This window comes from Ochotona princeps, chromosome 29 (assembly GCF_030435755.1).
Source record: "Ochotona princeps isolate mOchPri1 chromosome 29, mOchPri1.hap1, whole genome shotgun sequence".
In the NCBI taxonomy this organism is placed as follows: Eukaryota; Metazoa; Chordata; class Mammalia; order Lagomorpha; family Ochotonidae; genus Ochotona; species Ochotona princeps.
The window spans coordinates 10,002,582-10,019,923 of NC_080860.1; the positions used below are offsets into that span (position 1 = coordinate 10,002,582).

Sequence of the window (17,342 nt, forward strand, 5' to 3'; positions counted from 1 at the left end):
TAGGTTCCCTGCATGGCCCAACTGTAGCCAGGCTCCTTAGGCCCATCTGCACACCTTCTTACAGAAGCTGGGTTTTAGGCGAGAAGCCACTTTGTGGGTTGAGCATCAAACCATGTCCTGACACCCTCCTCTCCGCATCTCATCATCAGCTCCTCAGCCAGTATCTCACCGGACACCCATCCCACCTTCAGGAGGTGCCTGACTCTATCCTTGCCTGACTCCAGCAAGAATCCTGCCCGGGTGGTTCAACCAGAATACCTCTTAGCAATGTTCCATGCCCTGAGCTCTGTCCGGGCTCCTTCCTTAGGAATCCCAAGCTTTCAGTGCCTTGGGGGGAGTTGAAGCTGATCTTTCTCCTCTGTTGCAAAATGCAAAACCACGTGGTCCCTGTTCCTACTGCCGCTGTGCCTCCCCCCTCTACTGAGTAAACCCCGTGTACTTTCCTCCAATAAGCACCAGGAAAGTCTATGTACAGAAAAGTTACATGGACTTTTCTTTTTTCCCTTGTTTGGTTCTCTTTGCTCTTCTATAAAGACACTGAGGCTTGGGAGAGCCTGGAGCCAGGATTACAACTCAGACTCACCTACCTCCAAACCCCACTGGGCTCTCACCCCTCTTTCCCTTCTGCAGGTCCCCTCGCCAGCCCCCCCCAGGGGGGGGAGGCAGCAACACACCCCTGAGGAAGGTATTTGCAGAGGGTGACCTGAGCCCTCAGCCAGGCAGAGGGTTATTAATAACCAGGCGGCCAAGCCCTGCTCCCGGGTGGGCGGAGCTGAGCCTGGAGGCCAGGGGAGGAGAGAGCTTGCCCGAGGGGCTGGCTGAGCTTGCACGCCTCCCCCCACCCATCCAGTCCCTGGGCCCAGCTGTCCCTGGGCGGGATTCTCCAGAGCTGGTTCATCACCTCCCAATACTCCTGTCACAGGAGGCGCCCTGCAGCTCCGCCCCCAGCCCCCAGCAGTGACGAATAAATAGCAGGCTCCCAGCCCAGAAGCCAGGAGAAGTTTCTAGGCTGGCATCTCCGGAGTTTATAAAAGCTCCTGGCTCTGCTCTAGAGCTCGCTGGCTCTGGCTGTGTGCCTGGGTGGCCTGGAAGGACGGCGGTTCACTGATATTCGGTGAGAAGGCGCTGAGAGAGTCCCTGTGAGCTTCTGCTGGGTTCCCTTCTGGGGGCTGGGACACTCCCCCCACCCCAGCCGCCACCTGCTGCACACTGGGCCCCCTCCCCACTCGGGCCGTGGATGGTTCTGCTCCTCCCTGACTGAAGACTGGGGTTTTCTGGACGCCCAGCTTGGCCCTATCACCTTGCTGTGTGACCTTGGGCAGGTGGCCCCTTCTCTCTGAGCTTCCATCTCCCTCCTCTGAGCTCAACAGCCACCATGGCCGATGGGCAGATGCCATTCTCTTGCCACTACCCGAGCCGCCTGCGCCGGGACCCCTTCCGGGACTCGTCCCTCTCCTCCCGCCTGCTGGACGATGGCTTTGGCATGGACCCCTTCGCTGACGACTTGACCGCCTCGTGGCCGGACTGGGCTCTGCCCCGGCTCTCCTCACCATGGTCCGGGACCCTGAGGTCAGGCATGGTGCCCCGGGGGCCCACTGCCACGGCCAGGTTCGGGGTACCTGCTGAGGGCAGGAGCCCCCCGCCCTTCCCTGGGGAGCCCTGGAAAGTGTGCGTCAATGTGCACAGCTTCAAGCCCGAGGAGCTGATGGTGAAGACCAAGGATGGCTATGTGGAGGTGTCTGGTGAGTTGGCGGCAGGGCGGCACGGGGACCCCTTACAGGCCAAGGTGGTGGGCAATCTCAGGACACCGGAGCACAGCCCTCCAAGCTAGCTCCGTACAGGGAAATCTCTACCTGCCTGCAGCTGCCCGCGCCGCTCCGAGTTGCACCACTGGGAGCCCAGGCAGGGACATAGGGACCCAGTGTGGGTATTTTGACCAAGATGACTGAGTGGGGGAAAACAAGCTGGGCAAACAGACATGGTGTTTGAAGCCCCCTTAGATGGATAAGCAGTGTAGAGTCTCTGAATCGCAGATGAGGAAACTGAGGCACCATCGTCATTTTAAGGATACACATGGGTCACCTTGGCAGAGAGCTCACTTCATTATAGGCATCATGCTTAGTGCTTTGGTGCCCGGCATCAGAGCTAACACCACAGCCACAGGAGCCCGGTCCTGTTGGTCTCCTTACCAGGCGGGGAAACTGAGGCACAAGGAGGTTCACATAACTGACTCAAGGTTACTTACTGAGGGCTCAGCCCCTGGCTGTGTGGGATTGGGAAGGAGGGTTGGAAGACAGTTGCTTTCCTGAGCCAAAGCCTGGGCTCCGATGCCCTGTTCCCCTCCTCCCTTCGCCCCCGACAAGCCCGGGGCCTTGTCCCACTCTGCAGCTGCCCCAAGGTCAGGCCGTGAGTCAGCAACGGGGCCCGAGTGTGGCCTGAGCTGTGTCCAGGACTCCTGGCCCAGTCCGGGGCCCTCACACCTCCTGCTTGCCGGGAAGGTGGGGGTCAGGGGACCCCCTGGGAGGAGGAAAGAGAAGGCAAGAGGTTCACATACTACTACCCTGGGCACAGCAGAGAGAAGCTTTTCTTCTTCTTGCTTCTCTTACCAATTAACGTTCCATTAGAGTATGTGTTCCCGGCAGCAGCAGCAGCCTTGGACAGCCAGGAAATCAGTCAGAGCCTTTGCAAACACAGGCTGGGCAGGGACACGGCACTTAGGGGCCGTTTCAAAGCTGCCAGCGGCGGTGGTGGTGGCAGGGTTGTAAACATCAGAGGCTTCAGGTGGGCAGGCCTGTCTGGGCCAGGGCCCCATGCTTGGGCCAGGGCCCCGTGCTGGGGCCAGGGGTCCAGGCTGCTGAGCCGCCTGGGCAGTCAGGTGCTGGCTTGCAACTAGGCCGCAGGATGCTTTTGTCATCCTGAACTGAGCGTCGGGGTTGGGAAAGGCTCCACTCAGGGTAGCTGTGTCTCCTGGGGTGAAGCCTTAGGATGGGGTTGGTACACCAGGAGTGGCTGCTAGGGTGGGCTCACAGTGTGTGTGATAAACAATGAATGCTTGCTGGGACCATGCCATCAAGCTAGATGGAAAAGGACGAGAAGGGCTTATTCCGGCCTGGGTGGCAGAGTGTCCGTTTCGCGAGGCTGGCCACAGCATCTGTTGGCGCTCCGAACCAGGTGGAAGATGCCCCCGCCTGAACTGAGGTCCTGGAACTTTCAGGGTGCAGGGGTCTCTCCCAGCCCGGAGGCCCCTCCAGGAGCCCCAGCCAGGGGGTCTTTTTCTCCATCCACCTTTGAAAGTGCTTCTTAGCATCCCCAGGCTGAGATCCCCACTATCTCTCTTCTGGATCACAAGGTTTAGCTGTGCCAATGAGCCTTACTTCCCACATCTGTACAATGGGGTCACTGAGACAAAGACCAAGCCATGTGAACATGCTGGGAGTAAGGTTCCCTGAGGACCTGCAAGGGCTTGGTCTCATTCAGGAGACTTGGGGCACCTGGAGTTTCATCAAGTGCAGCTCTAAAGGGAAATGAGGGGTCAGATCCCATCTCCCATCCCACACTGAGTGATGACAACCCTGTCCTCCCACCTGCACACTGCACAGGCCCCGGTGCTGGATACCTGCCCGTGTCAGCTGACTCCCCCTGGGGGCCTCCTGAGAAGTTGGTATGAATTTATCACTTGCCCTACCTTCCAGTGAGGAAACAGAGACCCAAAAACTGCTTTCCTAGGATGGTGTTTGAGATGAAGACTGGAAGATTCTGTGTTGAGATGGCTGGGCTTGCCTCTGACTGTGGGGCCCTGGTGGTCAGTTCCCACTGTTCCCAAGTCTCGGCTTTGCTTGTTTCTCTGAGATGAAGCTTAATTAGAAACAGATCTCTGAACTGTGCCTTATCTGAGCCTTGTTACAGCTGCTGGTGAATCTCTAACAGCCAGCCCTGTCTTATCTGGCCACTCCTTCCAACAAAGCTAATGGAAAATGCTGGAATAAGATCATTTCCATCCTGCCCCACCCCCTCCACCCTGCCAGAGCTACCAGCCAAGGAACCATCTCTTCCTGGGCCACTTGGCCAGAGCCTGGCTGACAAAGGATCTAGAATGCCTCATGGGCCTGATATTTGCCTCTTCCCCATAATCCCAGTGTCCCAGTGTTCCCTGGAAACAACTTCCTTCTTTAGCTGGGCCAATCACATTCCCTGGAGAGTGAATGCCTGCTCCTGGCAACGCCCTGAGGCACAGGGTGCCAAATCCTTTCTTTTAAATATCTGAGTAATGGACCTTTGCTCTTTGCAAAAGCAAAATGTTTTCATGGCAGAAAAATCTATACTGGGAAACAAAATAAGAAATTAAAAACAACTGCCTAGCATGTAAATGATATGTAAATGATATGTATCAGGATGATACCCCCCCAGGGAAGCAGATAAGACCCCCACCAACCCAGAGACTCACCCCCCCTGATGCTCAGACCCCCATCTGGAGTGTAGACAGGGAACAAGCCATCCTTTCCCCACATCAAAATAAACCACAAGCCTCTGCTCCCTCATGGCATTCCTACAGATGTACAGTTTGATTCTGTGACTCCCCATTATGGTGGGCTCTAAGAATCCTTCTTAGCACAGAAAGACCTAAGGCCCAGAGAAGGGCAGGGATGTGCGAGATAAGGTCAGAGCACGGACCCCAGCCCTTGCCCTGAATCTTGGGTGCAAGCTGCGTGACCTGAGCCAGGTTCCTAAGCTTCTGGCCTTGGTGTTTCCCCATCCACACCATGGAGACAAGAAAAAACAACTGTTTCCTGTGGCTACTGTGACAGTTCATGGAGTCAACAACAGCACAGTGCTCAGGAGGGTGGCTGGCAGGGCAACAGCCTCCTTGCAGGGTCCGTGATGAGAACCCCATTCAGTTCTAGGGCACACCATAATGCAATACGCCTCAGCTGCCACACATCGCTCGCCAGTCGCCCTGCCTTGCACAGGCCAAGAAAGTTGCAGAACCGTGTAGCTGAACAAAAGCATCATGCTCAGGGACGCAGGGTTGGCTCTCTCATGGGGCACAGAGCTGCCCTGAAACACAACATCATCATCAGGTTGGAAAAAATCCAGCCGGGTACTGTCAGTGCAACTTCCCTAAGATCATTCACATCACCCTCCTCACTCCAGGACAGCCAGCACACACAGGATTCCAGGATGCAAAAGGGCTTAGTCAGAGGCACTGCCTGTCCCCAGGGAAAGCAGGTGTCCGTGGGACCAGGCTGGGGGGGCGGGGACATCCAGCCCGGGGTGACCACCAGCCAGTGCCAGAGGCGGGCAGTTGGTGGTCACCGAGCTGGCAGGCCAACCCAGCTCTTCAGAGAGCAGCGAGTGGTAGAAAAGCCTGTTTTGGATGTCAGCCGTGCCAAGGTTTAAAAATGAATTCCGTTCACCATACTGCCCGTCTTCTCTGCTTGGGCGCGGCAGGGTTTGGCGGGGGGAGAGTAAATTTGGCAATATGGATCAATCCTTAGGGATGACCCAGCTTGGAACTTAATCCTACAGAAGTCACCGGATCTGGTATGAAATCCAGCTACTAGAATGTTCCGAACGATACTCTCTTCCTGTGCGGGAGGCCTGCTCAGTACCCCAAAACAGTCACAGAGGGGGTGAGCTATCTCCCACTGTTGCAATGGAACTTGTATAACCACTGGCAATTATTGGTTAAAGAGTACTCAGTAATACAGAAAACATGACTGTATTAGCTAAAGAGACAAGTGGTTTTATGCAGCATGACCCTACTTGATAAGTGTGTGGTAGCCTCATCTAACGTGCACATGCGTGAGAAACACAGAAAGTTCTAGAACATGTGCAAACATGTTAGCAATATTCTCCTCCGGGTGATAGAATTAGAGGTGGTTTTGACCATGTTGTGTGTTTTCTAACATATGTTCATATAATCAGAAACGTGAAGGAAGAATGAATCACAAAGCAGAGTGGAACGATGCAGCTGCCTGTACACCATCAGCTTAGGAGGGGCTGGGCTGCAGCAGCAGCTGCCAGCCCACCAGGGCACTTCGAGGCTGACCCTGCAGCCCCGGGAAAGGCTTCCCAGTCTGCAAGGGTTCCCGGCCCTGGAATGGGGGACCTACAGATGTGGTAGTTCCCACAGCCCAGCAGCTCCACCCAGCATCCATCCTGTTTAAGCAGAGATGGGAGATGCTGTCCAGGCCAGCAAACGAAAAAGCAGCACGGTCTGCTGTACACACTGCAAGATGAAAGGTGGCGAGAGCCCAGCCTCCTGGGAGTTTTATCTCCCTGTCTTCCAATGCAGGGTGGGGCCAGGCCCTTTCCTGAGAGAAGCGCTGTGTGCTGTTAGCTGGCAGAGAACTAAGCACAACTTCCTTTCCTTGTTATTCTTTCATTCCCAAAGGGAGATCATGTGGCTCCAGGAGCCAACTCCGAGTAGAACTGACAGAAGCCAAAGGCAGAAAAGGGCAGAGGGACCCCGGCCTCGGCCCCACTTCCGGGGAGCTGATGCCAAGCCGTGCATGGTCCTGCACCTGCTGGGTGACGTCTCCCCTATCAGCAAAGGAGGCAGACAAAAGCCCCTTATCAGGATCAGGAATGGATTCTGCGAGTTATAAAGTTGTGTTTGTGGGGAGGGCTTGGCATGGGACTCCAGTTCCTTCTTGCCACAGGGAGACGATGGAGGCCTCCTGGCTGGTTAGGAGAATAAAGCCCGAGTGGGAGGCATGGGAAGGCATACTGCAGGGAGCTTAATTTCCCTTAGCTCCTACCACTGACAGCTGACTGGCCATAGCCTGTAGGTACAAGCCACCTGTGAGGTCCCAGGGCTCAGACTGCTGTAGCTTCCAGCCCCGCCCCTCAGCCACTCTGCGAAGGCAGGTGCAGAGGCAGGCTCTGAATCAAGGCCTGAGCTTTGGATGAGAGACACAGCACCTGACACGTGCCTTCCTCTCTGCCTTCCAGGCAAGCATGAAGAGAAGCAGCATGAAGGGGGCATCGTTTCCAAGAACTTCACCAAGAAAATCCAGTGAGTAGCCCGACTGTAGCGGTCTCAGTGGGGACCTGGGGGTCAGGGGAGGATTGCGCTTGAGACCTGCTCTCTCTCTCTCTCACATCTCTCCCGCTCTTTAACAATTTGTTGACTCATTTATGTATGTATCTTGTCAGCCATGCTGCTCTGGAGGGTGGGCAGACTGGGACAGAGGAAGGGAAGGGCTGAGCCTGGGGACTTGGGAAAGCAGGCTGAGCCCCCTCACAGTAAGGGCTTGTGGCGTGGGGATATTGGCTGATTGACAGGACAGTTGCCTGGCACTTGGTGTGCACCTGCTCCTGTGCCAGCAGCCCTCCCCTGTGTGCACCTGGGCTCCCACAGTCTCTGCCCAGCCATCCTGGCACGTGTAAGGGTGTGCATCGGGGAAGCCTTGTGTAACTTCCTCCTTAAACGAGGGAGGGGGGAAGCGCAGGACTAAGGATTTCACCACTGGAATTCAGAACAGCCCCGACCACAGTCCCTGAGCCTGAGTCCTCAGTTGTATCTCAGAGCGTGCAGGGAATGCCGATTCCAGCCCGGCAGACTTAACAGCTGCAAAGGAACCACCATGGTGGCACATGAAGGCTCTCCTAAGTGGCCCTGTTTTATGGTTCCTGTGGCTGCTGCTGCTATTAAATCCTCACTCCAATACCCAGTCCTGGCCCTGGCACGGGACGGATGGCACCAGCTGGGCTCCAAGGCTTTCCTCAGCTTCAGGATTCTGTGATCCTGTGTACCCTGCTTCGTGCTCAGTCCTGAGCCTCTGAGCAATTGTGGATGCTTCCTGATAAGCAAACACACCCATCTGCTTTCATTCTGTGCTTGCTGGCACGCCTGTTGTCCACCCAGTGACCCTTGCTCCTGCCTGACCAGCAGCAAGATCAAACACAGCTTAGCAGGGAAGGAGGGAGCGAGAGTGGGGAGAGGGCTGAGCTGGTGATTCATTCCAAATGTTCAAAGAAGATTCCGAGACAGAGCCCCGAGCAGAGCAGTGCTGTCAAAGCGCCTGAACGGGGAGGGGGACAAGTCCGCCACCTATGTCACCTCAAGCAGACGGCCACTGCTATGGTGTGCCCAGCTCTGGGGGCTCCCTGACAGGATGTGCGGGCATGGGCCCGTTGTCAACACACACGCAAACCGTTCCCTGAGCCTCTCCCTGCCTCCCAAACCATGTGCCTTCTGCTGCCAGTCCTGGTCACCCCAAGCCTGTTCCTGGGCCCCTGGGGACCTCCCCACACCCCACCAATCAAACTCCAGGGTGGCCCTCCAGCCACGCGGACAAGGCAGGGTCCAGCTGTGCCGGTTGTTAAATATTTTATTTCTATCTCCGGATAGGAGAATTTTTTTTCAAATATTTATTTATTTGAAAGGTAGAGTTAGAAACAGAGATTTCCATCCACTGGCTCTCCAACCAGATAGCCACCATGGATGGCCAGGGTTGGACTAAGCTATGGCCAGGAGCTGGGGACTCCGTCTTAGTTGCCCATGTGGCACGGGCCCAAGCACACAGGCTACCTCTGCTGCAATCCCATGTGCGTTAGCAGGGAGCTGGCAAGGAAGTGGAGCAGCTGGGGATCTTCCAGCGTTCCAGTCTGGGATATCCTGAATGCTGCAGCTATTTGGGGCTTGGACAAGCAGGTGGAAGATCTCCATCTTTCTCTGACTCCCTCTTGTGACTCTACCTTTCAAATAATACATCTTCAGCGATATTATGGCATTATGGTATTACGGTATGGTGTCATATTCTGGCATCATTCTTGACAGGTGCAAAGGCTGTGACACAGATGGCATTCTCCTGGGGAAAAGCACAGCAAAGCCCATGGTCTCTTTCCCACTGTCCTGGTCCACTAGCCATAATTTACACAGGCCTGGGTGTACCAATTATACTCGGTCCCAGGCCTTGAAGCATCAGGGCCAAGGCTGGACCCAGCACTGGGGGAAAAGTGACTCTCCTTCTGTTCTTCTCAACTCTCATTTACATCTCAGTGGACAGACTGAGAGCTCACCCAGGGCCCCTATGCCTCTGACCCCTGCACTGTGTCTCACTGAGCGGTTTTCAGGCTCAGGCCCTTAGGCTGCTCGTGCCACCATCTGCCTGGAGTTACCTCGCTGGCTGATTAGTGGATCTACTTCCCAACTGCCTTCATCCATGAACATTTCAGCCATGAGAGTCTGGCTGCACCCGAAGTGAGTTGATCGGAAAGGGAAACATGCTGAGCCAATGATGGGACAAGCCTGTGAGTGCAGAGGGCCAGAGCTCAGTGAGGATGATGCTGGCCGGGGACCATACTGTAGGTGCCTCTCAACAGCCAGGAAAATGAGGGGCTTGTCAAGTGGGGAGGACCTGCCTTAAATGTCACACCTGCTTTTCTTTATAAAGACAAAACTCGTTCGTCTGAGGTGTGACTGGCACATTAGGTTATGAGGGTACTTCCAAAAGGGCCTGCGAAGTGGAACTCAGGGAGGAATTGATGTTGTGTGAACCAGGGCTGGAATCCTGGCATGGGAGGGAACCCGTGTGCTGATGAAAATGGAGGATGAAGATGAAGGCTTCCAACAGGGTTACCACCGCTCATCACACTGAACTTCAGCTCCGTGCCACATCATGTGATGTCTCTACAGCATATCTGTCTTGCAAGACTGAAAACTTCTTAAGTCCTTTAACCAACATCTCTGTGCTCCCCACTCCCCCAGCTCCTGGCAGTTGCCATCCCACATTGTTCTCCTGGGAGTTTGACTATTTTAAAAACTATGGAAAAGCGAGACCACGCAGCTTGCCTTTGTCTGCCTGGCTTATGTCTTCCCCAACTCCCTGCATGTGAAGGCAAAGATCAGGATCCAGGATCGTATTCCAGCCGTGAGCTCCACTGAGTCCCATCATTGCTCCCCGAGACTATACCCTCATCCACAAGAGGAACTGAGTAACACCGACCCACAGGGCACATCCTAGGACTCCATTGGTCACAGAATCGATAGCGGAGAAAACGTTCAGCAGGCAGTGTCAGGTTTGCCTTGGCTCTGAGCATCCTGCATCCAGCTCTCCCAGATCCCCGGCTTCCTGTTGTCCCATCCAAGTTGGGAGTGGGAAAGAGCCCCTAATGGGACAGGCAGATTTCAAGATTTCTGTCTCTCCATCCCAAACCTCATCAAAACGGGACCTTTGGGACCAACTTTCCAGGCCCTAGGCAAACAGCTGCAGCATCCTGCCTGCGGGGAAATCTCGGAGGAGCATGACCTGACCAGGCCCAGCCAGTGGGAACTGCCCTGTTCTTGCCTCCTGAGATGGGCTCAGCCTCGCCCCGGATGCCAGCCTGACTCCGGGGTGTCTGCATCCCCGAGAACCCAGGGGTCCCCGTGCTCTCGGGAGATCTCAGGCCGATAGAGTCTTTAGTTATACCAATCTCCACGGACCAAGCCCTGAGTCAACTGTATCACACGCACCCTGTCACTCCTGACAAGGCTCCCATCTGTGAGAACAGAGGCCCCAAGCAGTGAAGCGCGTTAGCAGAAGGCACCCACTCACTCCATCACAGAGCCAGGGCTCCAGACACCCAGGGCCAACGTAATAGCTCAGTGGGGCTAGTGTTGCAGCAAATCAGATGAAGCCGCTGCCTGACACATGACCTTGGGGTCTCCCATGTGGGTGGCAGGAGCCCAAGCACTTTGGGCCAACACCCACTACCTTTTCAGGTGCATTAGCAGGGAGTTGGGTTAAAAGCGGACCAGCCAGATTTGAATTGGTGTTCCAATTTGGGATGCCGGTGTCCCATTGGCAGCTGAGCCAGCAGTGCCACAATTCCAACTCCTGCAAGGCAATTCTCACCCCTCCCCCAAAAGGCAGGTGCTATGACTGCCACCCCCCTTTACTGCTGGGAAATAGCTGCAGAGGGGCTGGACTACCAGTTCCAACCCAGACAGTCAGCAGGAATCCAAATCTGAAAGCTGGTTTACATGCCCATAAAGCCCATGCCTGGACCACAGCCATCCTGTGGCACTGCAGCCAGGTAGCCACTGGACTGGCATGCGAATGGTTAAACGGAGCCAACAGTAGGATGGAGGTTAGAACTTCTGGCCCTGACTTTGCTTCCAAAGCTTGCCTTGGCAGCTGCCCAGGCTTTCTCCTCCTGTTCCGCACCTTTCCGGCAGTGCTGTGGCAAATCCCTCTGCTTCCTGGTTGGCAGGGCCTCCTGCAGGCATCTCAGCTCATGGGACTCCAAGCTGCAGTTTGCAGCCAAACCAAACTCCTCCTGGGCCCCTCTAGGAAGAGTTCTGGCCAGATGGCAATGGGTTTGCCTCCTGGGTTATTTCAAGACCTCTCCCTGTATTTGTAACAGGCAGGACCAGCCAGGACCCCTGGGAAGATGCAAGGTGATTGAACCACCCCCTCATGGCTTTACCCCATGACTATCTGCCAAGTCTGGTTGCCAAGGGTGGCAGTGGAGCCCCACAGTCGGCCACCGCAAGCCTGGAGTTCAGAATCCCCAGTTCTGGTCTTGCTTGTCCCTTACTGGCTAGAGGACCTTGGCCTTGGGCTCCTTTCTGACCCTGCTCCTATTCCTCTGCACATTGGGGGTGGGGGGTGGAGAGTGGAAGGACCTGACTGGTGTGGTGACTGTTGGCAGCTAAAGATGGTTCAGGTGAAAAGCCATGCATGCGCAAGGTGCTTGGAAGTTAGCGGTGTCCCGATGGGATCAACCACACGCCCCCCCACAGTCCCAACAGTTGAAAATACCATATCCCATTCAAAATAAAGGAATCCAAAGTTTATGCAAAGACCACATCAGAACTAAAGCCAATTTTATGTTCAGAAAAAAAAAATCCGTTCTTGGGTACTTTCTCATAACTTGGGATCTCTGTTTAATGATCTATGAAATGGGCACACTCACTCTTACCTAAGAAGCTGCCATACTGGACTTTCAGTGAGCTCCCATCGGGTGATGGCTCTCCACGCAGATGGGGGAACAGGACAGCTCTGAGCTGCTATGACATAGTATGCTCAGCATCGAGACTCCTAGCACATGTCACGACCTAACACCCCTCCAGCTGCCCAGTGCCTAGGTGCCCTTGCTCGGCCACTAAGTCCCCATGAGGGGATCTTGGACTCAAGCACTGCCCGGCACGCACAGGACACAAGGAGAGGTGTTACCTGTTGTGAGTCGTACCTTGCTTGTGTGGCACCCAGGGATGCCAGCAGGTGCCTTTCCGCCAACCCCACGGTGCGGAGCCTGGGTGGGAACCCCAGCCACGGCTCTCTTTAAGCTACGAATCTGCAAGGCATGTTTGGACTTTGAGCTATCCTAGCACTTCAAACGCTGTCCGGGTTGAGCACAGGATTTCTGCTACAGCTGACAGCGGCAGCTTGGGGCAGGTGAGGGACTTTCCAAGAGCACAGAGCTAGAGAGGGGCACAGCCAGGACTCAAATCCTCCCCAAGCCTAAGCCCTTAATCAAAACTATTTTTCTTTAAGTTTTATTTATTTGAAATGTAGAATGATGGGAGAAAGCATGAGAGAGTCAGCTTCCATCTGCTGGTTCATTCTCCCTCGTGTTCACAACAGCCAGAGCTGGGCCAGGCTGAAGCCTGAAACCCAGAACCCTGTTCCAGGTCTCCCACATGGACAGGGTTGGCAGGAACACAGCACTTGGGTCATTATCTGCTGCCTTCCCAGGTGCATTAGCAGGGAACTAGACTGGAAGCAGAGTGACTGGTGCTTGAACCGGCGTTCCTATGGGATGCTGATATCACTACAGATGGTGGCTTAACCCGCAGTGCTGCTACACCAGGCCCACCTCCCCAAATCTTTTCTGTCAAAAGAATCAGTGTTTTAGCTGTGTTAAAAGTAATGCATGAATGAAATCTTGTGCTTCTCCTAGGATTCCTGCGGAGGTGGATCCTTCAACAGTGTTTGCTTCCCTCTCCCCAGAGGGTCTGCTGATCATCGAAGCCCCCCAGGTCCCGCCCTACGCACCATATGGAGAGAGCAGTTTCAACAACGAGCTGCCCCAAGACAGCCAGGAAGTCACCTGTACTTGAAGCACCCAGCTGGGCCCCACCCTCAGTCCCTCCCCAGCCCAGAGCGTCTCTACTTCCACCCAGGCTAAGTTACTTTAGCTGAACTCAGTTTTCAAGGCACTAAAATGTCAGGGAGTGGGGGTTGAGGGAATGACCACAGACTCCCTAGATAGTGTAGCACTAGTTCTCTAGGCAACTGGGCGCAATAATTGGTTGCCTTAGGCCAAATACTGGTTTCTCTTTGACTTTTCTTTTTCTATGTTGGTGACAATGTTGCACCTGCTGTTGTTGCAAAACCCACCGCAGGGGCCTTCCTAGTTCACATCCTATCTGTCCTCACTGCCAAGGCGAGGATTGAGGATTGCTTGGCTCTCTCTGGGGACCTGCCTGTCACCCAGATTCCCACGCTGGCTTTCTGTTCCTGTGCCTGCCACGTGGTCTGGTTGAGGAAGCCCAAGGGCTTAGCCCGCTTTGGATGCCCCCAGCCCGTGAAGAGCCATGGACAGACCTGTCCTCACGTGGGGCTTACCCACCAGTGAGGTCTTCCCCTTTGCCCAGACGTTGATAGCATGTTGCTGAGGACCCCAAGGACACTGGGAGCCTCGCGGTTCTTTCTCCAGCTAAGGTCTCCCCTCCCTTTCTCACGTCCCTTAGGTCCACGTTGGGATTTTACCATGGGGGCTGTCTCTAGACAGCTCTACCAGGAACCAAGCCTGGAAGACAGGCTAGTGGTATTGTGTGTGTTGTTACTGTTTGACTTGTGCTATTGTGGAGGGGGAAATGACAGTAAATCATGAATCATAATAAAGGAGTTGATGTTCTTAGTCTGGTGTGTTGTTCTCAAGGAGGACTCCAGTGCAATGTCGCTCACATACACTAGACTTGTGTTATGGCTACAAGTCACAATGTCTAATGGGAAGTGGCTTTAACAGCACAGATATCTGTTGTCTAATTTCACCATAAGGCTAGAATCGGGTGATGACAGAGCTGTTGTCACATGCTGTGGAGCCAAGCCCATATAATCCCGTAAGGAAGGAGGTGTTAGCATTGTGTTAGCGGAGGGTAACACAGGAATGCCTTGGGCATGTCACATGGTGGCAGGTGGCCTGGAACCCGTCCCTGTGTTTGGTGTTTTAAGGGTTAATGAGGAGAAGCTCCTGCACTGCTTCCCAAGGGTTCCCCCAGACCACCCCCCAAACCACCTCAAAAGATATCAGAGCCACAGAAGAGTCCCCGAACACCCATTCTGCTCCATTCAGTGCCAGGAGCCAACAGCACAAGCCACTGCTGCTGTCCACAAGGAGCGCACAGCCCAGGAATGGAAAGAGACAAATCAGAGTGTCTGGTCCTTATGGGGAATCTCGCCATGTGTGCCAGATAGCATATTGTGTGCCTTGCGTGTACCAACAGACACCGCTTCCTGCCAGGCCAGAGACTGAGAGGCAGCACTCAACTTCACGGTACAGACAAGAACACTGTCCCCAGTCCCCCACCCCTGACAATCTGGAAGCCCAGGCAGGCAGCCAGCCTCCCTTCCCTCTTAGCTACAACCCTGATGTGCCTTTCTCCTATTGAAGCCAAATCCAAAGGTGCCCTAAGTGTCTGTTCAAACTGAGGGAGGAGAAGGGAGAGGGGAGATTTCAGGCTGGGGCTTGGCAGGGAGGCTGGAAGTCCAGGGTGGCTCACCCAGGCAGGGCTTAATGGTCAAGACATCAGGGCTGTGGGACTTGAGCATGCAGGAGGAGGAGGTACTTCCCCAGGACCAGCAAACCTCTGAGTCAAGGCAGAAGGCATGCTCTTTTAAGAGTCCTTTGATGTCTCCCATAGTTGACAAAAATCAAGTCCAAATTTCTTGGGGAGACTTTCAAGGTTGCCAGTTCTGTCCGTGGGTGACCTCTTTAGCCTGAATCCTCCTGCCCTAACCCCTCCCCCCCTCTGGTTTTTCCCACTAGACAGGCTCCTTCTGAACTTCAAAACACTGAAGATCCGTCTCCCTCTCACTCTCATTCTCTCCTCCCGCAAAGATTGCTTTATCATCCTCTTTGCTGGCAAACTCAGTGAACCCTCCAGCCAGGTTGGCCAGAGTTCCTGTTGTTGCCCTTATTCCCAACACAGCTCATCCTATCACAGCAGCCAGAATATTCACGGAACAGAATAAATAATATTAAAAAATTGATCCCAGATGCTCTGTCTTCCAGGAAGTGGGGAGGAATCACATTCCAGGGGAACAAAGTTTCTACTTGATCAACATTTATTCAACAAATACTTAGTGGACACCTACCATGGGCAAAATATTGGGTTGGGTGTTGGATACAATTTCTTTCCACTTTGAGAGCCAGGTGAAAGCAGGAAGAGAATGAAATGATCATTTCCCTGCTGGCTTGTTCTAGGCTGGTAAAAGCTAATACAGCCTAGAGTAGACAGCCTAGCTGGGGGGGGGGGGAGGGAGAGTGTTCTGGCCAGGACCTGCAGGACCACCCAATCTACTCCAGTGACCAAGCAGCGTCTCTAAGGCATGGGGAGGGAGCTGGCAACCTGGTGGCTGGCTGGACTTTGGCGACAAGCGACTAGCAAGAAGTGCTGGGTGGTGAGTAGACTTGGAAACCTAACACCAGTGCTCAAAATTCCAATTTAAAATTTTAGCATTATAACACGAAATTCATCTGCCCATCTACCCTTTAGGGGAAGCCTTATGCACCTGCAGGTGTATCTGGGAGATAAAAGATGGATGGAATCAGGCTCACTGTGAGAGGGTACAAAGGAGGCTTTCTCACTGGAGGGCACTGATGGAAGCACGGTTTTCCTAGATGCCCAAGCTGCCCCCTCAACAGATGCAGGTCTCATGAAGGCACATGCCACACCTTGGCGTGTCTGCTTGGTCTCCCTCACTTCCACCACAGCTCTGGGTGCAGAGGGCACATTTGATAATCAGCAGAGGCAGAAATGAGAGCAGTAACAAACACCACCAAAGCCCTTTCTTCTGCCTCTGCTGTCCCCCATGATCTGTCATCTTGCCAGTCTCATCTCCCGAGGCGCCTTCTTTCGTCCTCACACTCACTCTTACCCCCAGGGCCTTTGCTGTCTCTGTTCTGGGTTCCAAGCTGCCTCCTCCTTAGCAGCCCCTGTCCTCAGACCTCTCCCTCCCTCAAACTCCACGTTCCCAGCCTCACTCCCGCTGCCTGCTCAAGTCCTACCATGTGAGAGGTGAGAGGCCTCACAAGAGACCCTGTTCCAGCATGACTACTATTCAGTATGTTGAGCTGTGGTCTCATCCACCACTGTGTCTCCTTGTGCCAAGTACAAGGTTTAGTACATCAGGGGCGACAGCTACTTATTGAATGGATGAGTGCATGCATGATGAATGGGCAAAGGAATGATGAGTGTGAGTCACCCTGGGAAATTAGGCTAAAGGCATGACTCAAACCATAGGCACCTGGCTCATTTTCAGTTCTGAGAGCTTTCAGGCTCAAAAGTGTAAGACTCAGCATCCAAACAAATGTGTGGATCCTTCTCGGGAGAGCTGCAGTCAAAAAGTAAAGGCATTTTTTTTTTTTAACCTCCTGAGCCCTTGCTTCAGAGATACTGGGAACAGGGGACATCTGGGGCCCACTTGGGTCTTCTTCCTTGACCCAGCCCCGGGGATTTCTCTGGTGTGTGTGCTTGTACCTACCCACCCCCATCCCCACTGCCAGCCTGCCTGCTGCGTGTGGTGATTTATGGAGATGACTTGATTTGACCTTGAAGGGAGGAAACAAATTAATGTGTCTGGAAGTCAATTCCCGGAAATCAGCGGCTCTCCTCTCCTCCAGCCCCCTCCCTGAAGAACATTAGAATCAGAATGCTGAGAATCGATACTGTCTCTTAAAGCAGACAGCACCTGAGGCTGGCAGGACATCAGGCTGCCTGGGGGCCTCCCGAGGCCCCACGCCTAGGAGTTGTTGGAAGGTCTGGGAGCCTCATGGCCCACTGGGGGCTGAGCTCTCGGGGGTAGGGGGGAGAGGGGACACTGAGGACAGAGAGAGTCACCCTGCCCAGAGGTTGTCCGGGCCTTTCAGATGCCAGTGGACACAGGGTGCCTGCTAGCTCCTGGGAGGGAAAGGAGAGGGTGACCAATTAAGAGGTTCCAGAGCAGAGATGAATGCTGTATTTTATTTTCAAATAAATAAATAAATATATAATGAATTCTGTAATCACTACTCAGAGTCTCATTTTCTTTATCTGTATGATGAGAATGATCACTCCTCTCCCCTTCCCCAGAAAGATCCCTCCAGGAAGTGGAAGATTAGTGAAAAAAACCTGGCAACCCAAC

The 17,342-nt window shown here is 54.1% G+C and overlaps 1 protein-coding gene across 1 annotated transcript; it reads left to right on the forward strand.

Annotated features, from left to right (window-relative positions):
* The first annotated feature begins 900 nt into the window (after positions 1-900).
* HSPB8 (heat shock protein family B (small) member 8) lies at positions 901-13,857 on the forward strand. The gene is made up of 3 exons (XM_004597788.3): positions 901-1,742; positions 6,955-7,018; positions 12,895-13,857. The coding sequence occupies exons 1-3, from the start codon at positions 1,376-1,378 to the stop codon at positions 13,052-13,054; spliced, it is 591 nt and encodes a 196-aa protein (XP_004597845.1). The 5' UTR covers positions 901-1,375; the 3' UTR covers positions 13,055-13,857.
* The last annotated feature ends 3,485 nt before the right edge of the window (positions 13,858-17,342 follow it).